The 24,493-nt window shown below is 56.6% G+C and overlaps 1 protein-coding gene across 1 annotated transcript in view; it reads left to right on the top strand.

Moving 5' to 3' along the window:
- Positions 1 to 367: 367 nt before the first annotated feature.
- Positions 368 to 24,493, top strand: part of XPNPEP2 (X-prolyl aminopeptidase 2) — a 29,824-nt gene continuing 5,698 nt past the window's right edge. Inside the window, exons 1-16 of the mRNA XM_054040862.1 lie at positions 368 to 595; positions 11,058 to 11,131; positions 11,702 to 11,812; positions 14,068 to 14,131; positions 15,326 to 15,430; positions 15,850 to 15,936; positions 16,172 to 16,318; positions 16,742 to 16,843; positions 17,894 to 17,975; positions 18,256 to 18,451; positions 19,275 to 19,364; positions 19,495 to 19,604; positions 20,422 to 20,499; positions 21,032 to 21,103; positions 21,392 to 21,452; positions 21,981 to 22,050. Coding sequence (XP_053896837.1) covers positions 547 to 595; positions 11,058 to 11,131; positions 11,702 to 11,812; positions 14,068 to 14,131; positions 15,326 to 15,430; positions 15,850 to 15,936; positions 16,172 to 16,318; positions 16,742 to 16,843; positions 17,894 to 17,975; positions 18,256 to 18,451; positions 19,275 to 19,364; positions 19,495 to 19,604; positions 20,422 to 20,499; positions 21,032 to 21,103; positions 21,392 to 21,452; positions 21,981 to 22,050 — 1,498 coding nt within the window. The 5' untranslated portion in view covers positions 368 to 546. The remainder of the gene's footprint in view (positions 596 to 11,057; positions 11,132 to 11,701; positions 11,813 to 14,067; positions 14,132 to 15,325; positions 15,431 to 15,849; positions 15,937 to 16,171; positions 16,319 to 16,741; positions 16,844 to 17,893; positions 17,976 to 18,255; positions 18,452 to 19,274; positions 19,365 to 19,494; positions 19,605 to 20,421; positions 20,500 to 21,031; positions 21,104 to 21,391; positions 21,453 to 21,980; positions 22,051 to 24,493) is intronic.

The raw sequence follows: 24,493 nt of genomic DNA, 5'->3' as shown, positions 1-24,493 counted from the left end.
AATGTGAAGGATTGCGCCCCACTCCTGCCAGCTGAGAGCAAAGGGTGCCTCTACGCCAGATCTTTGGGTCTGTGAGACTTCCAGGGAGACCCCGTATCCCTGACCTTTCTAGCGTAAACACTCGGTCAGACATATCTCCTTTCAGGCCCTCAAAAGAGCCGGCAAGAGCAAAGCAAGGCACATACCCATATGCTGCTTCTTTTCCAGTCCTTTTCAAGCCCCAGCCTTACCCACGAGTGTGCCAGGGCAGCAGGCCTAGGCTGGATTCTCTGATACTGTCTGTCACTGCTGCTGCCTTTGGGCAGATCTTTGGACTTTGGGACCCTGTCCCTTGCTGTGTTATCTGTTTGCTTTTATCTGGTGGCAAGAATCTGAACTGGAGGGCAGAGGAAGTGAAAAGATTCTGAAAGCCAGCCTCCTGCCTGTTGCTGACTAAGGAATTGCTATCTAGCGGGTACAGGAGGGGGATTGGGAGTCAGACAGAGACTCAGACCTGGGCTCTTTGATCCCACCTGGCAGAAGAAGGCTCCGGACTGCCAAGGAAACATGCCCTCTTCTCGCTGGACCACATGGGCCTGGATGCTTCTCCTTTCTGGTATGTTGGTTAGAATCTTCATTCAGATGGCACCAGCCTGGAGAGACGGGCTGAGCCTGGGACAAACCATTGTTCCCCCTGAGCCTGCCTATCTATCTAATCTATCCTCCTCACCCCATCGAATGTCTAGCCTTTCCCTTCACTGCCATGGGTCGAATGTCTAGCCTTTCCCTTCACTGCCTTGGGCTGGGATTGAGTAGGAAGTTTACCTGTCTCAGGATTGAGTCGGAAGTTTAGGGTTAAATTAAGGCAAGTCTCTTTGCTCGGCATCCCAGAGAAAACAAGTGAGGTTTTCTTCTTAGAAAGGGCAATAGTACTGCTGCTCCTTGCCCCCATCCCCCAGACCTGTAACGGAGTACTCCAGCTCCTGCTGGCCCCGGGGGCCTGTCCCTCTGGCAGGGCCGGCCGTGGTCGCGGGGTTTGGGTCTGGGCCGGAGCTGCTGGGGCTGGGTTCGGGGGTGCGCTGCCGGAGCCGGGCCGGAGTCGCTCGGCCAGGTCTGGGGCCGGGCCGGTGCGCTCAGCTGGGGCCGGGGACGGTGCCCCGGGACTGGGGCCGGAGGTGCTTGGGCTGGGGCTGGAGCCGCAGGGCCGGGCCGGCGCGCTCAGGCGGAACCGGGGCCAGTGCCCCGGGGCCCGAGCCAGGCTGGAGCCAGAGCCGCTGGGGACGGGGCTGGGGGTGCTCGGCTGGGGCCGGACTGGGCCGCGCCGCGCCCCCCCGCCCCAGCTTACCTGCTGCTTCCCGCCTGCCCCTGCTTCTTTTCAGACTTCCCGCGAACATCTGATTCGTGGGAAGCAGGGGAGGGGGAGGAGCAGGGGGGCGGAGCGTTCAGGGGAGGGGAGGATGGGGAAGTGAGTTGGGGGCAGGGGTGGGGTAGGGTAGACAGCTGCGGGGCCCTCTTAGGTGCGGGGCCCGATTCAGCGGAATCAGCTGAATCGGCCTAAAGCTGGCCCTGCTCCTGTGGGCACTGACCTGTGGGCCCCGCATGACAGACTGACTAAAGGTCAAGCTGTGGGCATGTGCAATGGACTTTCCAACCCCAAAGTGCTGGTCAGTGCAGCCTGGACTTGTGCAGGGAAGATCAGTGGCCCAACTGGGCAGCTCCACAAGCAGATGGCAAGTGATCTGGAGCGTGCCCCGGTGGCCTGCTGTGACTGACATTATGAGAGCAAGAGAGATTAAAATCCCAGCAGCGGCAAACTAAGCTCAGAGCAATTCTAATTCTGGAAGCAGAGGCTCAGTCGATAACTCAGCCAAGAGAGCATCTTGGCTTGTGGAGTTGGCAGGATCCGATCCTGTGCTGTGCTGAGCAGCCTCTGTCAGGACCAGCCCCTGAGTAAGCAGCAGAGTGTGGGGAACGGCAGCCTCCAGGAGTCAGCTGTGTATCTGAGCAGGAATCTGCAGAATACAGCTGTTGGTCCTGTGCATGGGCCATTCTAACTTTGTGTGAAGATCTTGGTCTGTGGCGAATGGCTAAACCTGGCTCCATTTCTGATCACCTTGGGGTACCACTACAAGGTGGGTTGCCCTCTTTTGCTGTGGATTTGCATGCTTTGATATGTTTGCATCGCTGTAAAGTTACCTTGGCTCTGAATAGCCTGGCTGCTTACCGGTTGGTTTTTGATAATCACACCATTCTTGTGAGGATTTGTACCCTAATTTGACCAATCTGTGGGCACGCTCTGAACCTTAACCTCATACTAACAATGTTTTTTGTCCAGTCATTTCCTTAGTTTTTTAATGGCTCAAGCATCCACCAGAAGGGAGCCCTGTTCCAGAGTCTCTAAGAGGACCATGGCATGGGGTGTAAGCTCCAGGCAGGGTCTGCTGGTCAGCAAGTCCCCACTAATCACAGTTCCTGCCCACCCTCCCATGATGCTGCAGATCTACCTAGCTCATAGGCTCATAGATTCCAAGGCCAGACGGGTCCATTGTGATCATCTAGTCCAGGGGTGGGCAAACATTTTGGCCCGAGGGCCACATCTGGATATGGAAATTGTATGGAGGGCCATGAATGCTCATGAAATTGGGGGTTGGGGTGCGTGAGTGGGTGAGGGCTCTGGCTGGGGGTGCGGGCTTTTTTGAGGTGGGGCCAGAAATTAGGAGTTCAGGGTGCGGGAGAGGGCTCTGGGCTGGGGCAGGGGGTTGGGGTGTGAGCTCCAGCTGGGGGTGCAGGCTCTGGGGTGTAGGTGGGTGCTCCAGGCTGGGACTGAAGGGTTTGGAGGGCGGGATAGGGATCAGGGTTGGGGAAGGGGGTTGGGGCGCAGGAGGGGGTCAAGGATGCAGGCTCCAGGTGGTGCTTACCTCAAGCAGCTCCTGGAAGCAGCGGCATGTCCCGCCTCCAGCTCCTACACAGAGGCGCAACCAGGCGTCTCTATGGGCTGCCCTGTCCTCAGTCGCCGCCCCTGAAGCTCCCATTGGCCATGGCCACCTAGGAGCTGGAGGAGGGACATGCTGCTGCTTCCGGGAGCTGCATGGAGCAAGCCCCTGACTCCGCTCCTCGGCTGGAGCTCAAGGGCCGGATTAAAACATCTGAAGGGCCGTAGTTTGCCCACCCTTGATCTAGTCTGACCCCTCTGCCCCTGTATAAGAGAGGCCAGAGAACTGCCCCAAAATAATTCTCAGAGCAGATATTTTAGAAACAAATCCAATCCTGATTTAAAAATTGTCAGTGATGGAGAATCCACCACAACCTTTGGTAAATTGTTCCAGTGGTTAATTACTCTCACAGATAAAAAATTGTGCCTTATTTCCCATCTGAATTTGTCTAGCTTCAACTTCCAGCCACTGGATCGTGGTATAACTTTCTCTGCTAGATTGTTTTCTTCCCCATGGAGGTACTTATAGACTGGGATCAAGTTACCTCTTAACCTTCGATTTGTTAAACTAAATAGATAGAGCCCCTTCACCATAAGGCAGGTTTTCTAATCCTTTAATCGTTTTTGTGGCTCTTGGCTGACTCCTCTCCAGTTTATCAACATCATTCTTGAGTTGTGGACACCAGAATTGGACACAGGATTCCAGCAGCGGTCGCACCAGTGCCCAACACAGAGGTAAAATAACCTCTCTGCTCCGACTCGAGATTCCCTGTTTATGCATTCCAGGAATGCATTCGCTCTTTTGGCCACAATGTAGCACTGGGAGCTCATGTTCAACTGATTATCCACCCCCTGAAATCTTTGTAACAGTCACTGCTTCCCAGGATAGAGTCCCCCACACTGTACATGTGGTCTGCATTCTTTGGACACATTTATGTTTAGCCATAGTAAATAGTACACAGCGACTGCCTGGCCTCCTCTCTATCCGCCCACAGATAGACAGCGAGTGCCCAGCCTCCTCTCTGCTCTCCCTCCCCCGATACACAGTGAATAGGGGAGAGCCTGTCTTTTGGGGGGAAAGAGATGAAGCTGGCTGAGGTGGGCGTGAGCTGCTGTAAAAGGTGATTTTATACAGAATAGCCCTTTTTTGACAGTGTCAAAAGGTGGTAAAACTGTCATCCCAGATGCTGGTAATTCAGATGGAGCTGAGAGAGGTGGCGATGTCAGCTAGGCTCCTCCCTCTGGCTCGGTCTGGTCAGGACATCTCTCAGGAGTAGGATGACCAAGGCTCAGGGTCCCAGGAAACGGGGGCAGGGGATGGCACCTATGATGGTGAAGCTTGCTCCAGTAGCCTCCATCTGTTCTTCCTCTTCTGTCTTCATTCCATCTTTCCTTTCTTTAAGGACCCACAGAGGGAATGGTGGGCAGAATGGTCCAGCCCCTCATTATTTTCTCCACCAATTAGGCCTAATATCCAACATCCTAATTTTGGCTCCACATCATCATCTGATTTTACTTAGCATCATTTCAGCATTCCTTGGATTACATCAAAGTGGCCTGTTTCGTTCCGACTAACCCAGTGTCTCTGTGGTTCTCTTGCACCTGTTCATAACGTTCTTCATTGAAACTAACATGACCTAGTTTCCATGATAAATTCCAAAGCAGGGAAAAGTTACAGCCCAATTGTCACAACCGTCCGCTCTGCTCCCCCAGTACATGGAGGACGACCTGACTCTACTCTGTTCCCCTTCCCATCTGCACCGCCCACAACCTCTCCAGATTTCTGCACCTTGCTCTGACTCCTCTGATTCTGGTCTCCGGTGCAGGCACCTCTCTTGGGACTGAGGTGCTTGTGGTTCCTTTGGATGCAGGAAAATGTATTTATTGGAAACCTTGAACGAGTCCAGAATCCCTGATTGCAGTCAGTCTCCCTCTCACGGCTGTAAACACCTTCATGCTCTCTGGCTGATTCCAGGAACTCTCTCTTGCAATCCTGGTGCTCTCTGGCTCATGTTTAGAGTGTGAGACACTGCACAGTTTTTATTTGATGTGCAGTTTTATGTTGTTGAAGCTGAGTCTTGCTCTCTAGGGATCAAATCTACGCGTCCCAGAAATGCTGGGAAATCCATACGGCTCACGGAGCTTGCCTCACAATTGCCAGCTGTACAGTTACATGGAAACAACAACACAGCTGGGGAGATGTGCTCCTTGGAAGAGCATCTTCAAGCTATTCCTCAAGATCAGCAAGGGGAGTGGAAGGATACCCCATGTGGGGGACATTTCCAATCCCCCAGCCCCCAAAAGCAGTATCATTATCTAAACCTTGGCCCTTCTGTATCCCATGGGATACGTTTCTCTCTGCCCTGTCTTCTTACCTGTAGACAGGTGCTGTCCCAGGTGCTCCTCAGACCCTGCAGGCTCCCTGCCTTATTTTACATCTCAGTTCCAAGAATAATCCCTTAAACCCAGAATCTGTAAGAACACTATTCTCCTTTCTTAGGGTGTCTACACTACCCACGTTACAGCATGGCTGCAGCCGCATTCTGACATGGGCAGTGTAGTCACGCTTTATCGCCGGGGGAGAGCTCTCCCAGCGATAAAATAACCACCCCGAACAAGCGGTGCTAGCTTTATTGCCAGGAGCACGGCTCCTGGTGAAAAAGTGCTGTCTATATTGGCGCTTTTCAGCGCTAAAGCTTTTGTCACTCAGGGGTGTGTTTTTTCACACCCCTGAATGACAAAAGTTTTAGTGCTGAAAGTGGCAGTGTAGACACAGCCTTAGACTCATAGGTTCCAAGGCCAGAAGGGACCAGTGTGATCTAGTCTGATCTCCTGTATAGCACAGGCCAGAGACCTGCCCCACAATAATCCTTAGGGCAGAGCTTTTAGAAACACAGACAGTCTGGGTTTAAAAATGTTCAGTGATGGAGTCTCCACCGTGACCCTTGGTGAATTGTTCCGTGACCCTTGGTGAATTACTCTCAGTGTTAAAATTTACACCTTATTTCCAGCTGGGGGAGAGGTGCCTCTCCTCCCCCCACCCCGTAGCCCAGGTGCTGCTGCGGGGAGAGAGAGCTGTGGGGAGTCCTCTCTCCCTGCCATAGCCCCCGGGTAGCCTGCACTCCAAACCCCTCATCCCTGGCCCACACTCCCAACCGGAGCCCTCACACACCCCTGCACCTCAATACTCTGCCCCAGCCCTGAACCCCACTCCCACACTCCGAACCCCTTGGCACCACCCACACCACATGAATTTTGTTATGTGCACCAATATGGAGGTGATGTGTTACACATCTCACCTCCATATTGGTGCACATAACAAAATTCATTCCGCACATCGTGGGAAAAATTAGAGGGAACACTGATGATGACCAGGGCTGGTGCAACCACTAGGTGAACTAGGCAGCTGCCTAGCGCGCCGAGTGGTTGGGGGCGCCAAAAAGCCCGCTCAGGGGAGGCAGTGGACTAGAGGTGAGCTGGGGCAGGGGGGTGCGGGAAGGGCTGCCCGCAGCAAGTAACGGGGGTGTGTGCAGGGAAACCGCTCCCTGCTCCAGCTCACCTCCGCTCTAATTCTCCTCCCCTCCCAGGCTTGCCATGCCAAACAGCTGATTGGCGCCGCAAGCCTGGGAGGTGGGAGAAGTGGAGCGGCGCCGGCGTGCTCATGGGAGAAGGCGAAGCAGAGGTGAGCTGGGGCGGGGAGTTGCCACGGGGGGGCTGCCCGGGCGGAGGGAGGGGCGGGGAGCTGCGGCAGGGAGGGCTCCCCGGGCGGAGAGCTGCCGCGTGGGGGCGCCGCAGGGCTGAGAGCTGCTGCGGGGGGGGCTCCCCGGGCGGAGGGGGGGCGGGGAGTTGCTGCAGGGGGGCTCCCCGCACCTGCCCCATGGCCTCTGCCCCAGCCCCGCCTCTTCCTGCCCCTGCTCTGCCCCAACCCCGCCCCCACTCCCCTGAAGACTGCAGCCAGGCCCGACCCTGCACTCACCGCATGGTAAGTGGAGCGACCCAGCCCTAGCTGGGGGGGTTGTTCCCCCCCTTCCACCTCCCCCCAAGCCTGGGAGCCAGGGGAGCAGAGCAGGCTGGGGCCCTAGGCCTCCGTGGAGGGGAGCGGGGGGGGGGGGCCTGGCCCCAGACCTTTGTGGGGGACGGGGGGCTGGCTACTTCCTGCGGGAAGTGGAGTGACCCGGCCCCAGCCTGCTCCGCTCCCCTGGCTCCCAGGCTTGGGGGGAGGGGGGAACCACCCCCCGCACTCGCTGGCGGCGCGGCTGGGAGCCAGGGGAGCGGAGCAGGCTGGGGCCGGGTCACTCCACTTCCCAAAGGAAGTGGCCAGCCCCCCTCCCCCACGGAGGCCTGGGACCAGCCCCCCCTCCCGTGGAGGCCTGGGGCGGGGCTTCACACAGCCCCCCCTCGCCCCCGTGGAAGCCTGGGGCCCCACACAGTCCCCCCCGCGGAGGGGGGGGGCTGCATAGGGCACCAAAATAGCTAGGGACGGCCCTGGCTCCCCGGGCCGGAGAGGGGGCGCAAGGTGGACATTTCGCCTAGAGCGCGAAATATCCTTGCACCAGCCCTGATGATGACCCAGCACATGCTGTTCGTTTTAAGAACACTTTCACTGCAGATTTCACAAAACACAAAGAAGGTACTGTGACGTTGTGCAGTCTATATGTTTTTATAAAAATATGATAAGTGAATATAATGTAACTGGGATATGCTTCATGCAAAAGGTCTCTTGTTAGGTATCATTACAAAGTTTATAATCTACTGAGTGTGATCATGCTATTTGTATAAATGTACCACTCTCGTATCTAAAACTAGAAATATGAAATATAACTCTGAGGGCCTATTGTCATTATGTAAAGGGTGGGCCATTAATGATGGTTTGGAAGCTTGATGACTCCCATTAACCAGGACCATTGTCTGCAGATGGCTGTATTTGCCTGTGAGTCTTCCTGTATATGTGAGTGCTGGCAAGTGAATAATGAAGTCTTGCAGTGACATGTGATCATGTCACCTGAACTGGAATCCATCTTTAACCTGGTGCTTTTCCAGTGAGGGGGGGTGGAAACCCAGAGGGACAAAGGGTTCCCGCCTTATGCAAAAGATATATAAAGGGGTGGGAGAGAACACAAAGGGGAGAGGAGCCATCATGAAGAATCCCCTAGCTATCACCTGAGCTGCAACAAGAGCTGTACCAGGGGAAAGAATTGTGCCCAGGCCTGGAAGGTGTCCAGTCTGAGAAAAAACTTACTGAAGCATCTCTAAGGGTGAGATTATCTGTATTCAGTTTGATTAGGCATAGATTTGCGCATTTTATTTTATTTTGCTTGGTGACTTACTTTGTTCTGTCTGTTACTACTTGGAACCACTTAAATCCTACTGTCTGTATTTAATAAAATCACTTTTTATTTAGTAATTTACTCAGAGTATGTATTAATACCTGGGGGAGCAAACAACTGTGCATATCTCTCTATCAGTGTTATAGAGGGCAAACAATTTAAGAGTTTGCCCTGCATAAGCTTTATGCAGGGTAAAACGGATTTATCTGGGTTTAGACCCCATTGGGAGTTGGGCATCTGAGTGCTAAAGTCAAGCACGCTACTGTGAGCTGTTTTCAGGTAAACTTGCAGCTTTGGGACAAGTGGTTCAGACCCTGGATCTGTGTCTGGAGCCAGACGGGAGTGTCGGGCTCAGCAAGACAGGGTGCTGGAGTCCTGAGCTGGCAGGGAAAACAGAAGCAGGGGTAGTCTTTGCACATCGGGTGGCAGCTCCCAAGGGGGTTTCTGTGATTCAACCCGTCACAGGTACCAATGTGAGATTTCTAAAGATAGCTACAGCACCCGACCCAAGATTTTAGAATCTGAAGTGCCTTCCAAAATCTGATCGGGACAGGGTGTGGAGCATGCTTTCCGAAGTCTTAAAAGAGCAACACTCCAATGCGGAAACTACAGAACTCAAACCACCAAAAAAGAAAATCACCTTCTGCTGGTGGCATCTGACTTAGATAATGAAACATGTGTCGATCCACATTGCTTTGGATCGTTATCGAGCAGAATGCGTCATCATCAGCATATACGTATGTTCCCGGAAATGTTGGTTGAAGCATCAAGGTATATATGAATCTTTAGTGTAACTGCATATAAATACCTTGCAGCGCCAGCTGCAACAGTGTCACGAGAACACTTGAGAACACCTGTTCTCACTTTCAGGTGACATTGTAGAACAAGCGACAAAGAGTCCTGTGGCACCTTATAGACTAACAGACATATTGGAGCCTAAGCTTTCGTGGATGAATACTCACTTTGTCAGATGCATGTAGTGGAAATTTCCAGAGGCAGGTATAAATTATTTATACTCCAATACATCTGATAGTCTATAAGGTGCCACAGGACTCTTTGTCGCTTTTTACAGATCCAGACTAACACGGTTATCCCTCTGATACTTAACATTGTAGAACAAGAAGCAGGCAGTATTATCTCCTGCAAATGTAAACCAACTTGTAGACAAACCTGTTTGTCTGAGCGATTAGCTGAACAAGAAGTAGGACTGAGTAGACTTGTAGGCTCTAGTTTTATATTGTTTTATTTTTGAATGCAGGGTTTTTTTTTTGACATAATTCTGCATTTGAAATTTGCACTTTCCTGACAAAGAGATTGCATTACAGTGCTTGTATGAGGTGAATTGAAAAATACTATTTCTTTTGTTTATAATTTTTAGAGTCCAAATATTTGTAATAAAAAAATATAACGTGAGCACTGTACACTTTGTATTTTATGTTGTAATTGAAATCAATATATTTGAAAATGTAGAAAAACATCCAAAAATATTTAAATAAATGGTATTCTATTATTTTTTTAAAATGTGCGATTAATCGCGATTAATGTTTTTAATTGCTTGACAGCCCTAGTATACACACATGCACCACACAGACACACACACCCTACACACGCTGTGTGAACCTACCCCACGTACCTACTTCACTTACAGTCAGCAATGTCTGAACATTTCACCCTGATGCTAAAATATTTAAGCAACTTGAGTTGGAGTCTAACTTGGTCATGTCCAACAGAAAGCAATCTACTGCCGAGGTGAGGCTGGGTGCCACACTAGCACCCGAAGCCCAGCCCAAGGATGTGCTCTGTCCCAGGTACTGCCCCCTGCTCAGGCCACAGCTCTGTTCCGCTTGGGCTGAGCAAATCATTGATTTGGGAGTTTCGTGGCTGAACAGGAAAAAAAACCTTGGGACAGTGAGAACTGGTTTCTTGACTAAATGAAAACTGGGTCGAACGAAGCATTTTAAACATTGTTTTGAATTGATATTGTTGAAACTGACTGAGTCAACATTTTCAAAATATTTCTTTTTGGGGCTGAAACGACTGTCTGAATTCAATGCAAATTCTTGAACAGGTTCAGGGCCCTGAAACACGCATTTTTCAGTGAATTTGCTATTTGCTGAACGCAGGACACCCAGCTCGTGTTCTGCTTTAGGGCAGGGGAGTGAACAAAGCCTCTGCTTCTGCTCTTCTGCAGGGGGCAGTGGTAGAGACTGATCAGATGCGAGGCCAGGTCCTGGGTTTGAGTGTCACCAAACCAAGCACTCAAAAACAAGGAATTAGGAAATCATGAGATTGTCTGAAAACAATAATAAATGTAAACCTCCTGGTTTCTGAATCTTCCAGCTGCACTCGGACGATGATATCTGGCTTCTCTCCACAACCACATGGGCTGGGAACATACGATATTTTACAAAGCACAAGCTAAGATTCTCCAAACTCACAGGACTCCGGGAGCTGGAGCTTTAGGAAAGGCATCAGCTATCACCAGCGTTTGCAGCACGGGCTTTGTACTGTCTCCAGGCTGAGGGAAGTCTTTCTCAAAATCAGGCTCTTTGCTGCGTACTAGTGTGACATGGAGATAGGCCCTGATTCTTGGCTCTGGGCCCCACAAGCCCACTGCTAGAGCACTGGCATCTTCCTTGTCTCTGCATGGCCTGCTGAGCTGCCATGCTCTGCAGAGGAAGGGAGGTCTGGGCTCACGGTGCTGGGGCTTGAGGGGCACCAGGAACACATGGCAGGGAATGAGGAGGAAGGATTTCAGTGATTTGGGGAGGGGCGCGCATCCTAGCAGCTGCTGACGTGGTTCTGTCCCTTGCTCCTAGGCTGTGCCATGGGATGGCCGAAGCAAAGCAGCTCTGCCACAAGTGACATCAGAAACTGCACCACATCCCCTCCAGTAAGATCTTCCCCCGTAAGGGCAGGCCTGACTGCACCCCCCACTAGCCAGATTCTCTCTGGCCCAGACCTTCTCCCTCCTCTCTGCCCTTCTCAGCCTCCAGCCTTCTCCCTGCTTCTCAGTGCCAGTCGAGGGATCCACATGCCCTGGCAGCATAGCCAAAGGGCAGCCAGCTGGCGCCTGAGAAGAAGGGGCTGGTGGGAGGAGCCTCAGCCGAGCCCCCCACAACACAGGGGCGCCTCCCTGCCTTTCTGAAGACTGTCTCTGTCCTGTTCTGTGCTCAGCTCTGAGCCCCAGAGTCCCGAGTGCAGGCAATCCACATCAGAGGGTCCACATGCTGCCAGGGCACTCTGTTATGGGCCCCAGGGAGCAGCCAGCCAGCCCTTGGGTGGTTTCACTGACATGCTGCGCTGCCTGGCAGCACACGGGAGCAGAGTGCTCAGTATAGCTGCACGTCCACGCTACTCCGGCTCTCCATGCTGGCAGCGCAGGGCCCCCGCGGAAGGCCAGAAGGGCGGAGGGCTGCCCTAGGGATCGGCCCCTCATTAGTTTGTTTCTCTGTGACCTCAGTTCCTGCCCCCCACGGTGACAGACACAAGCGCACAGCTGAATGCCCTGCGCCAGCGCATGCAGTTCTACAACATCAGTGCCTACATCGTCCCAGCCACCGATGCACACATGGTAAGGCTCAGGCTGCCAGTCTCTGGGTCTCTGTCCCGCCCTAGGATCTACCCCACCCTCCATGCCCCGGGGCAGGGGCCCCAGCACTTGCTGTACCCTGATCAGGAATGGGCACCTTTGCACAGTGCCTGCCTGCCTGCGGCTCAGGCCCTCATTGCCTGTCCCTGGGAGTGCAGCTGTTTGGCCCAGCGCTTCTGGCCCAAACTCCTGCCCCTTTCCCCTGCCTGGATCCTGTTCCCCTTGGTGCACTGCCTCTGCCCCCCAGAGCCTTGAGCCTTGCTGGGGAGAGGGGCTGTAGGACAGAGTCCCACTGGTCAGCTGGTGTCTGCCAGTGTACGGGCTGTTCAGTGCACTGGTCCCTGGGCAGCAGCGCTGTGCTGGGGTGTTGGAGGAGTGGGGGGGTGGGGTGGCATGTGCTGTGCTGGGGTGGCTGTGGGGGGGGAGGCGTGTGTTGTGTGGGGTGTCTCGGGGGGGCAGGTGTGTGCTGTGATGGCGTGTCTGTGGTGGGGGGCAGATGTGCACTGTCCTGAGGTGTCTCTGCAAGGGGGTGTCATGGAGTCACCGGGGTGATGCTCTGGAACTACTCCATAGGAAGCCAGCCAGGACTCTGGGGGAGCCTTCTTGTCGCCAGGGCAAGAAGCTTACACAGCTTTGACCTTCCTGGGTCTGACCTCGAAGCTTCCAGCATCCCCTTCCACACCGTGTGCTTCCCGCAGCGAGTCCACCCGAGCAGGGCTCCTGGGGAAGCCAGAGGGCCCTGCACCCCCAACTCCGCAGTCAGCAGTAACTCTCAGCCAGCGTAAAACAGAAGGTTTATTAGTCGACAGGAACACAGCGTAGGACAGAATTTGTTAGCACAGAAATCAATGACTGACTTGCTTCCAGCTGCCTGGCCCCTGCCCTGCCCGTTGCTCCGCCTATGGCCTTTGTTTTGCTTCCCGGGCCAAGAGTCCCCGCCCTCCCCCCCCTGCGTGTGGGTCTCAGCTTACGAAGGGCAGCCATTGCATCTGTGCAGGCAACCGGAGCAGCCCCCGCAAAAGTCACACACACCCTTATTCCCACCACCTAGACCAGGGGTGGGCAAACTTTTTGACCTGAGGGCCACATCGGGGTTGTGAAACAGTATGGAGGACCGGGTAGGGAAGGCTGTGCCTCCCCAAACAGCCTGGCCCCCACCCCCTATCCGCCCCCTCCCACTTTCTGCCCCCTGACTGCCCCCCTCAGAACCCTCAACCCATCCAACCCCCCTGCTCCTTGTCCCATGACTGCCCCCTCCCAGGACCCCCTGCCCCTAACCGCCTCCCCATCCAACCTCGCTGTTCCCAGTTCCCTGACTGCCCCCCTGACCCCTATCCACATCCCCGCCCCCGACAGGCCCCCCGGGACTCCCACCCCCTATCTAACCCCCCCACCCTGTCCCCTGACCGCCATCTCCTGGGACCCCCTACCCCTAACTGCCCCCCTTCCCTGTCCCCTGACCGCCCCCTCCTGGGACCTCCTGCCCCTAACCGCCCCCCTGGGACCCCACCCCCTGTCCAAACTCACACCCCCAGCCCCTTTCAGAATGTGGCCCTGCAAACATGGGCGGAGGACTCAGGAGGAGCAAGGGCAGCCGCACTGCTTCTCTCCGGCCAGCTGCATGGCCGCCCGTGCTCCTCCTGAGTCCTCCACCCGCGTTCGCTGCGCTCCTGCCGCCCGCACCTCCCGCCTGCTCCCCTGAGGCTGTGGGTGAGCCTCCCTCCTTGCTCCCCCCTGCCCCCACCCCCATGGTGCTGAGCTGCCCGGCGGCACAGTGAGCTGAGGCTGCAGGGGAGGGGGGAACAGCAGGGGAGGGGCCGGGGAGCGAGCCTCCCCGGCCAGGAGCTCAGGAGCCAGGCAGGATGGTCCCGCGGGCCGGATGTGGCCCGCGGGCCGTACTTTGCCCACCTCTGACCTAGACATTGGTGCAATACATAGGGAAACTGAGGCACACACAGCATTCATGCACAACAGTAAGACTCACTTAGGTTCACATACAACATTAACAAGGGAAAATCCCCACTACATCACGGGGGGGCAGGCGTGCGCCCTGATGGTGTGTCTCTGAGTGCGGCAGCAGGCGTGCACTGGGATGGCGTGTCTCTGCGTGGGGGGTAGGCGTGCGCTATAATGGTGTGTCTCTGCATGGGGTGGGTAGGCGTGCGCTGTGATGGCATGTCTCTGCAGGGGGGAGGGGGCAGGCATGCGCTGTCATGGCATGTCTCTCTGTGTCCCAGAGCGAGTACATTGCTGAGCGGGATGCACGGCTGGCGTGGATTAGCGGCTTCACGGGATCTGCAGGTGAGCGCGTCCCCACAGCCTGTCTGAGTTCCCGTTCACCTTCCCCGCCCCCCATTTGTGGATCCCCCTACCCCAAGGGCCCTCTAGCCAGGCTGCACCCTCATTATGTCCCTGGTGGGCCCATCCCCTCACAGCACCCCCTCCGAACAAGGCGCCTCTACCTGTGTGCTCTCTTCCTGACCTGCAGGGGACCATTTCCATGCCCAGGCCACAAAGTAACCAGGCCCCAAGCTCTCCAGCTGACTGCGTCCCAGCCAGGGTAGGGGTGGGTGAGACCTAGCTCTGGACAGACCTGCCCCCTCCGTAGCATACAGACCCTGGGTCGGCCATCCCTTGCACTCCTTGTTAGCCAGAAAGGGGCTCCGAGCTGCCGAGGGGAAGCCAGCCCATGCACTGTTGAGGTTATGGGGGCCTCCTGGAACCAGCTGTCTTGCTGCCACCTGTCTGGGCGGTGTCTGGAGGAGGAAGGGGGCTGAGGATGGGTACTGATGGGCAGCAGGCAGAACCGCAGGAACAGGCTCCCCTGTCAGGCTCACTGCACTGAGGTTACAGCATCACTCACTGTGAGGGGGGCATGTGCTGGCGCGGGGCAAGGAGCCCTGGGGGGCCGGTGGGAACATGGGTGCTTCCCATGTCCCTGTTGCCCTGGAGGCAGGTGGGAGTCCCAGCAAGGGGAAGCCCACGCAGCAGGGTGGGGTAGATGACCCCTTGAGGTCCCTTCCAGGGCTATGGGTCTGCGATCTGCGCCTGCCAGCTCTTGGCATATGGCACCATCCTGCTGCCCACTGCCATCGCCGCAGAGGCAGGCTGGGAAGATGGGTCATTTGTTCTGTGCGAAGCTGCAGAACAGACCAGCGTGCAGTGCCACGCAAGCCCCTCTCTGCATTAGCAAGAGGGCAAGTGATGCACTAGGCACTGGGGCTAACGGGTCCCTGCTTGAGTCGCCCGCCCCCAGCAACTGTCCTGACAAGAACCCCTCTGGGAGGGAAGGGGCAGTGAGTCGTGCCTGCCAGTGGCACCAATTCACAGACTCCTTGGGGGGGCAAATTCCGGGCCCCACTCCCACAACAGGGCGCCCACTAGGTCCTCCCTCAACCCCCTTGGGAGGGGCATTCCCTCCCCACAGCACCCCTGACTGGCACCACTGGTGTCTGCAAAGGCCGGGCTAATGAGCCTTCTCCTCTCCCGTCTCAGGGACAGGGGTAGTGACAACAAAGAAGGCGGCTCTGTGGACAGACAGTCGGTACTGGACCCAGGCTGAGCGCCAGATGGACTGCAACTGGGAGCTACAGAAGATTGGTCAGTAGCTACGATGGGCAGGGAGATGGTGCCAAGCCCGACCTCTGCTGCCCACTCCAGTCCCAGAACTGCCCTCAGTCTCAGGGCCTCAGCAGCCTTTCTGTGCCCAGCCGCTGCCATGAGTGCCTAGCGCTGGGGAGTCCCAGCCTCTCACTGGGGAGCCCTGGTCTCCACAGCTGCGGGCAAACCTGGCCTGGCACACAGCAGCCTCTGGTACCATGAGGCTGCCAGTCTGGCAGTGACTCAGAGCCCTGGGCTCCTGGCAGAGCCAGGTTGGCAGCCCAGCAGCTATGGACCTGTGAGCCTTTCTCCAGGTATGCCACCTGCCCCCATGCCTGGCCCTGCTCTCTCTTCCCTGCCTGCCCATCTCCCCTCGCCCCCAGAACCCGCGTGCCACTATGCTGTGCCCTGTCTTGCAGTCTGGACTGATTCCATTGGCGAGTGGCTGCTCCAGGAGATTCCCGCTGGCGAGAACATTGGACTGGATCCCTTCCTCTTCTCCATTGGTACCACCCCTGCTCCCTGCATCTCCTACCTGCCCTGAGGAGCCAAGCATCCATTCTCCCATTCCACAGTACCTGCCCCTAAGGCCTAGGACAGGGGGTGGAGGGCCTGATACTGCAGCCCAGCTCCCATTGCCCTGGCTCTCACCCCTGAAGCCTTGGCCGGAGCAGTGCCTGGGGAGGGCGCAGCAGACTGACCATATCTCAGAGCCTAACTGACAGAAGCATCCCTTTTCAGATCTCTGGAACAGTTACGCCCGCGTTCTGCAGGGTTCCAGCAGGACCCTGGTTTCCATCGAGGACAACCTTGTGGACCTGGTGTGGGGCACGCAGCGGCCTCCTTCGCCCACCAGCAAGATCTACCTCCTGCCAGAGACCTTCACAGGTCGGTACTCGCTCCCTGCGGGTGGGCGTGGCACATGAGCCCATTCTCTGGCGCCCCCTGCTGGTGACACTGGAGAGTGATCACCTGTGTGCTGCCGGGCATGCCGGGATGTCAGCAGGGTGTACCTGTTCATGCTGATGGAGGGTAGAAGTCTGAGTGCCACGCACACAGCTGGCCCCAGGGAGGTGCCTGTGCTCCCCGGAGCTCTCCAGATGTTTTGGGCTCCCCTGGAGGAGTCTGGCTGGGCTGGGTCAGGCAGGGATGTCCTTGGCTTGTTCGCTGAGGGCACAGCATTTATGGGAGGCTACAGAGAGAGCTTTGGAGGAACGAATGCCCTCCAGCCCGGCAGGGATGGGTCAGGGGCTCACAAGGGGGCCCTGCATGTACCTGACTCGCATGCCTGACCCCCCACTGTCCTTTCAGGCAGCACCTGGCAGGAGAAAGTGTCCGGGATCCGGAGCCAGATGGAGAAGCACTCCAGGAGTCCCACAGCCGTGGTGCTGTCAGCTCTGGAGGAGACGGCCTGTAAGCGCTGCAGCCCAGGACCATCCTGCCACTGCACCCCTCTACCATGGCCTCAGCCCAAACCCCTGGCTTCTCGCTGGCAGCCCTGGTGTCCCAGGCCCCCAGCAGCCCCGCCAGTGCCCTCAGTGCCCCTCAGGCCCTCCCAGCACCCCAAGAGCACCCCCAATTCCCTTAGCACCCCATAACCCCTCCTAGCCCCCCAACAACCCCCCAGTGCCCTTAACACCCTTCAGCCCCTCCCAGCATCCCAATAGCACCCCCCAGTGCCCTCAGCACCACTCAGATCCTCCTAGTCCCCAACAGCCCCCCAGTGCCTCAACACCCCTCAGACCCTCCCAATCCCCAACAGCCCCTCCAGTGCCCTCAGCACCCCTCAGCCCCCCAAAGCCCCCCACTGCCCTCAGCACTCCTCATACCCTCCCAGCCCCCCAACAGTCCCCCACTGCTCTCAGCGCCACTCAGACCCGCTCAGCCCCAGAACAGCCCCCCAGTGCCCTCCACGCCCCTCAGCCACTCCCAGCCCCCCAACAGCCCCCCGGTGCCTTCAGCAACCCTCAGCCACTCCCAGCACCCAACAGTCCCCCCAGGGCTCTTAGCACCACTCAGACCCTCCCAGCCCCCCAACAGACCCCCCCCCAGTGCCCTCAGCACCACTCAGACCCTCTCAGCCCCCCAACAGCCCCCCAGTGCCCTCAACACCCCTCAGATCCTCCCAGCCCCCCAACAGCCCCCCACTACCCCCAGCACCCCTCAGACCCTCCCAGCCCCTCAACACTGCTCCAATGCCCTCAGCACCACTCAGAGCAGCTTCCCTGCTGGGCATCCCACAGCAAGCCGAGACTGCCTGCCTGGCCTGGCTGTTCAATGTTACAGGGGTGAGATCCGGGCCCCTTGTGCTGGTCCTGACCGATGGCACCACTCTAGTGTCACTTCGTGCCCATACCCTCTGCCAGCACTGTCCCAGGAACCCAGCGGGGAGCGACGCTAGGCCAGGGCAGGGTAGGCAACCTGGTGTGCAAGGAAGGGTCTATAACACCTTTGTTCCTACAGGGCTCTTCAATCTCCGAGGAGATGACATCTCGTACAACCCTGTCTTCTTCTCCTACGCACTGCTGACCACATCAGACATCAGGTACAGAGCAGTTCCCCATCCCCAGCACATCCCGTGCCCCTCTGAGCCCCAGCACATCCCTCGTTACTGGCCCCCCAGCCCCTCTGAGACCCAGAGTGTCCCCCAGGGATCAGGCTGGCTCCCCCAGCTCCTCTGAGCCCCAGCACATCCCCCAGGGACCGTACTAGCTGCCCCATCCCCTCTGAGCCCATGAATCCTCCAAGGACTGACCCACATCCCCAATCTGGAAAGTGGTGGGGGCCGCAGCTGAGCCTAGCTGAGCTGAGCTCCTTCCCCCCAGTCTGTTTGTGGACAGGAACCGCTTGAGCACGGAGGCGCTGCAGTCCTTGAGCGCACAGTGCCCGGGGCCCCTGTGCGTGCAGGTGGAGGAGTATGACCAGGTGCAAGCCAGCGTGCAGGCCTATGCCCAGGGAGACGTCCGGATCTGGATCGGGACGGAATACACGACCTATGGGCTCTACAGAGTGATCCCCCAGGTGAGCGCTGGCCCCAGCTCTCCCGGTACCAAGGGGCTAGGCCTTTGCCACCTCCTCTCTTCTGCATCTGCAGGACAGGCCGAGCCAGCCCAGGGCTAGGTGTGGCTTTGGCAAATCTGCCTGTGTGAGGGGCACCAGGGGTAGCATTACCCATGTAAGGAGCTGGCATGCAAGGAGGGGACAGCAGTGATGTGCCTGCGTGTGCAAGGGGAGGGGGGTTAGGTTTCAGGTATGCGAGGGAAGTGGGGGTGAGAGGCCCCGTGTGTGAGGGGAGGGGGTGAGAGGCCCCAGGTGTGCGAAGGGAAGGGGGTGAGAGGCCCCGTGTGTGCAAGGGGAAGGGGGTTGAGAGACCCTAGGTGTGTGAGGGGAGGGGGTTGAGAAGCCTTGGGTATGTAAGAGGAAGGGGGTTGAGAGGCCCTGGGTGTGTGTGTGTGTGGGGAGGGGCGGGGGATGAGAGGCCCCAGGTGTGGGAGGGGAGGGGGTTGAGAGGCCCTGGGTGTGTGTGTGTGGGGCGGGTGAGAGGCCCCAGGTATGTGAGGGGAGGGGGTTGAGAGGCCCCAGGTGTGTGAGGGGAGGGGTTGAGAGGACCCAGGTGTGTGACTCGCAATCCACTGCCCCCCCAGAAACCAGCCAGTTCTTCTGCCAGGTGGTATGTACAGGGCCTGGAGCCGCCACAGGCTCTAGCTGGGCTGCTGTGTGCCAGCAGCTCGGGGGAATAGCCGTCCCCCTGCTCCCAGCATGCACAGGGCACTCAGGGGCAGCATGGCTGGCAAGCCTCGTTCCTCTGGCCAGCTGACGCCTTGGCCCATCCTGCCCATTGCAGGACAAGCTGGTGGAAAGCAGCTACTCCCCCGTGATGACGACCAAGGCAGTGAAGAATGCCAAGGAGCAGACGCTGCTGAGAGCAGCCCATGTAAGTGCTGGCAGGAGCTGGCTCTCACTCTGCAGAGGGGCTGGCCTGGGGGTGGGGACTGGCTGGCATGGGAAAGGGCCTGGTGCTTCTCTCACCTGGAAGAATCAGGCTCCCGGTGGGTCGCCCCCAGGTGCGGGACGCCGTGGCCGTGATCCAGTACCTGCTCTGGCTGGAGAAGAACGTTCCCAAGGGGTTGGTGGATGAATTCTCCGGCGCTCGCTATGTGGACAAGCTACGAAGGTCAGTACAATCGTGACCCTTGCCTGGGCTCCAGCTTGGCAATTCCCACTCCCGCCCCTATGGGACATTGACTGGGCCACAGACCTCGTGAGAGATGGGCCCATGCGGCAGGATCTGGCTCTGGGGCCCACACTCCGCACGAGCCCTTAGTGACCAGGGAGGGAGTTGCTCTGTGTTGGTGCCCCCCACGGTGAGCAGGGCATGGCCACGACCGCACAGGGACTCCTGCAGACCCCTGTGCCCTGTTGGGGCAGCGCCGCATGGAGGGCAGGCATTAGGGTGCCCATGGCCAGCATTCCACTGGCCAGGTTTATATAGGCCAACAGCGCCCCCTAGTCGTGAGGGGATGTTGAAGTCTGATGGTGTCGTAGAGCTGAGTGCTGGAAGAAATAGGCTGATCACCCTTCCATTTCCTGGCAGCTGTACACCACCTGAGGGGAGAGCAGTCCCCAGGAGAGATGTGTTGGGGGGAGATGGCCAGGGCGAGCCCCAGCCTGCCTTGCCCTCACTTCCCCAGACCACCCCCAGGCCGGGAACCAAGAAGAAGAAGGAATGCATGGCTTGGGGGCGGGCGGAGGCGGGAGGGAGAGGGAGCCCAGAGAACCAAGTGCCAGGGCCCAGCTAGATTACCCTTCCTCACACTCCAGCTGCACCCTCCCCAGGGCTTGATCTGGCCCCTCCTGGGTCTGTAGGGCCCAGCCATGCCCCCTGCCCTCCCAGTCCCTGGAGGCAGCCACACAGCCTCCTTCTCGCCCCCAGAGGCCTGGTTGCACTGTCTCATCCCTCCTGCATTCCTGGGATCCTTTCTCCTTTCCAGAGAGAAGGAGCACTGCAGGGGCGCCAGCTTCGAGACCATCTCTGCCAGCGGGCTCAACGCAGCGCTGGCCCACTACAGGTATCAATGGAGCAGCCTCTCCATGGACGGGATCAGTGCCACTGGGATGGGCCCTGGTGCCCTCCACAACCGGGACCTTCCCCCCACCCACTGCCCACGGGACCAGGAATCTTTCAGCCAGCAGGGCAGGAGACAGAACTGCCCCAGGAGCTGGGCCCAGGTAGTGGGGCTCCCTGCCCTAGAGAGGGAAGCCAGCTGCAGCCCTCTCAGAGCTGAATGCCATGCTCCCCTCAGCTCCCTGCTGCACACATGGCGTGTGGGGGGCCCTGCTGCCACACAGTGGGGTGCTCTGATGCTGTGGTGAGGAGGGCTGGGTGCACACCTGGACAGATGGGCATTCTTAGGGGAAGGAGACCTGCAGCCTGCAGAGCTTTCCCATTTCTATCTGTCTCTCCACGCCCTCGGACTGGCCCGCTGTAGCATGTGAGCACGTATGTGAGTGTACATGAGCATGCACACGAGGCAGCTGTTGGGGTGTCTCCTGGAGTTGTTAGTGGAATCTCTTGATTACTGTGGGGGTTTTCCGTTTCAGTCCATCCAACGTCAGCAGCCGGAAGTTGTCTATGGATGAAATGTACCTGTTGGACTCCGGAGGACAATATCTGTGAGTATGGCCTGGCCTCATGTTCGTGCTGCCTCAGCTCAGTCCCCACAAGAACAGCATTAACCATGTCCAGAACAGGCAAACCATGGTGGTTACACTGAGCCGCCTTCCCCCACGGCGGGCCCAGCCCTGTGCCCTTCTGGTCCCACAGCAGGCAGGAGGAAGGGCAGGAGCTGCTCTGCATTCTGGCAGAGGGACCGGCTCAGCGCTCTGCAGGCAGGGAGTCCCAGGCTCACAAGGTCATGGCCCGGCTTCTGGGGATGCTTATGACTTTTCCTTCTGCTGCAGGGACGGAACCACGGACATAACCCGGACTGTCCACTGGGGAGAGCCCACCCCTTTCCAGAAGGTACTGAGCATGCCCCTTGCCCTTGGCCTGCGGTTGGGTCCCAGGCACTCTGTGCCACAGTCCTGGACTGATGTGCATCTCTGGTGGGGGAGATGGCAAAGGCTCCCCACTCCCTGGCTGTGTCAGTAATGAGGGCCCTCTCCTCTTTCCATCTCTCGGCTCCCAGACACCAGCTCCTGGAGGGCCCAGAGGCAGCAGGACAGGACAGTACCCTGTTCAAATCCACAGCCAGCTTGAGCTTCACAGTCGCGGTAACACCACACTCCATGGGCCTTGAGACTTCATGGCGCCAGCTGGGACATGCCCACCTTCCCCTGCTGCAGAAACACAGGCCCCACCACCTAGCTAGAGGAGAGTTTCCATTAGCTGCTAGCAGTCATAGGGCCCAGGACCCCCAGCAGAGCAATTCTGATGCCATGCAGAAGAGGGGGTTGTGGGTCTGCATGGACACCCTGCCCCCCTGCATTGCTATCACCACAGCCACGACAAGTGCTGCAGGTGGCCCCTGACTCGTTCTGTCCCACGCAGGAAGCATACACGCGAGTGCTGATGGGAAACATCGACCTGGCCAGGCTTGTCTTCCCCTCCGAAACATCAGGTAGGTGCCAAGCTGGGCACAGCCCTGCCCTGGGATTGCTGGCTGCGCCCCATGCTGAGAACAAGGCTGGGGAGAACCTGAGATTCAATGCTCTGGGGCAGAGTTGGCTTTTCAAATGGATCAACCTGCCCAAGAGCCCTGGCATCTCAGTGGTGCTTGATCCAGGTCTTTTCCATGGATGATGTTTCCCAGGGGGGTTTGGTCTGTTACCTGTGTAAATGAATCCAGTCCACACAGAGATCTGAGAAAGTTCTCACATGCCCATGTTCTTGCCAGGCCCTCCTTTTAAATCTGTGCCTGCCATTTTTCTGCTTCTGTGAGTGAGAGAGCAAAATGCAACTGGCTTCTGCTCAGAACCATGTTGTGGCAATAGTACACCACCTAGGCTGTAGCTTGTTTGCATTTGCACCGACCATTGAGAGTTTGTTCACATCTTAGTACTTGAGAACTGGAGCTGTTGAGATCATTTCTTTTACCTTTTTAAAGGCAATTTCTTGGTTTGGCCCCCACAGTCAAGATGTGTTGGACTTTAACAGTTCAACTGGGGGGGTTGTTTCTGCAGAAGGGTCTTGTAGGTATTGACCAGGGCAATGTACCATCCCCAGTACTCGTCTTAGTTCTGGTACATTTGTTGGTGCATTCTATTCTCGAATTGGTTCCACTTTCTCAGGGCTAGGACTGATTCCATCTTTGTTTATTGTCTGTCCCAAAATCTTGATTTGGGGTAGGTGAAAATGCACTTTTCCTTGTTTAGCTTCAGTCCACACTGGCTGATTAGGCTTAGACCTTGGTTGCAGGATTTGTTGTGTTCTCCTATCGAAGACCCATAATATCATCCATGAAACCTACACCTCCATTTGTGTTGTGTTTGTTAGCAGTTCTGCCATCTTTCTTTGGAAACTTTCAGGTGCACTGGGAATCCCACAAGGTAACATTCAAAAGCAGAGTCCCCCAAAGGGTGTGATCAGTGGAGTCAGTTTAGCACTTCCTTTGGCTAAAGGAACTGGCCAGAATCTGCTCGAGGCATTCAGGTTGGAGAATACTGTAGCTCCTTTCACTTTGAGGGGGAAGTTACCCAGTGCTAGAAGTTAGGTTACCAGGCGTCCGGGTTTCCCTGGATACAGCCTCTTTTTTGATTCTCCTTTCTCTGTCCCTGGGGGATTTAAAAAATAACAGGCAATGTCTGGGGGGTTTGCATAGCAGGCAAGCAGCAGCTCAGAAAGAGCCTTGATTGGTCTGCTGTCCGATTGGTCCCTCCTATGCATCTGCAGCTGATTGGTCCATTCCCCTACAAGCCACAGCTGCTGGATCCTGCCCACCCAGGCGGGCTCCTAGCCCTGGGGAGAGGCTGACTGATGTCTGTTGCTGCATCCTGGGCTTGTGCCAGCTACCTTGCCACTGTGACAGGGAGTAACACTGCCCCTCACCTCCAGTGAGTACTCCCGCCACAGGTACCCCCTTTAGCACCCCCAACTGTACCCCACCTCCAGCTCCCCCTTCCCCTCCAATACCTCCCCTCTGGCAGTGTCCTCTTTTTTGAAACCTGAAATATGGTAACCCTAGTTGGGAGAATATATGTTTCTCTTACAACTAACTGCTTCATTGAGTCTCTTAAGAGTCACACCAATTTTTTCCCCCCATTTTTCTTTGTAACCAGCACCACTGGAGCACACCATGCCGTTGGTTCAGAGATTTTCTTGCTTATGCCAGTCCACTCTATTCTCTTTAACTCGATTTCCACTCTATGAAGTAACGGGATGAGAATCCTGTGATCTGTATGTACACTATATGGTTCAGCATGGTCTCTTAAGGTTATTTGTGCCGGATCCCCTTTCAGAAGTCCAATATCACCAAATAGTCAGTCGAGTTCTTTCACCTTCTTCACTAGGCCCATCCTGGCAGCCATGCTGCGGCTGAGAAGGCTGCTGGTCTGTGGTCCTTTGCTCATATGTGCACTCTGAATGCAAAGCTTTTGTCTTGGAAAGTTGTTTCTGTGGGGGACTGGCCCTAGGGTGACCAGATGTCCCGATTTTATAGGGACAGTCCCGATTTTTGGGTCTTTTTCTTATATAGGCTCTATTACCTCCTATCCCCTGTCCCAATTTTTCACATTTGCTGTCTGGTCACCCTAACTGGCCCATGCAGTTCCGAATCCCTCCAGGGCTAGTCAGGTTTTGTAAGTCCTTCTGAGATGACTGACTTCAGCTCCTGAGTCAATTTTAAAGTCAATAGTCTTGCCATGAATATTCAATTTCACTGCTTTGGTGCTGTCCATATTTTGTGCATGTATTGAATCTTTTGCCTCTGACTGGACATGCATCATCTCTTGGGATAGGACTTTTTCCACACCTCATGCATGCAGGCTGGAATTTATCCCTCTGAAGTTCTCTCTTCTTGCCTCAGGGGTTTTATGATAATGGCTTTTAGTGCTCTCAGGTGTCTG

Source organism: Malaclemys terrapin, chromosome 9 (assembly GCF_027887155.1).
Source record: "Malaclemys terrapin pileata isolate rMalTer1 chromosome 9, rMalTer1.hap1, whole genome shotgun sequence".
NCBI classification, from domain to species: Eukaryota; Metazoa; Chordata; order Testudines; family Emydidae; genus Malaclemys; species Malaclemys terrapin.
Note: the sequence above shows the minus strand (reverse complement) of the source record. Positions and strands in the feature narration are given on the sequence as shown.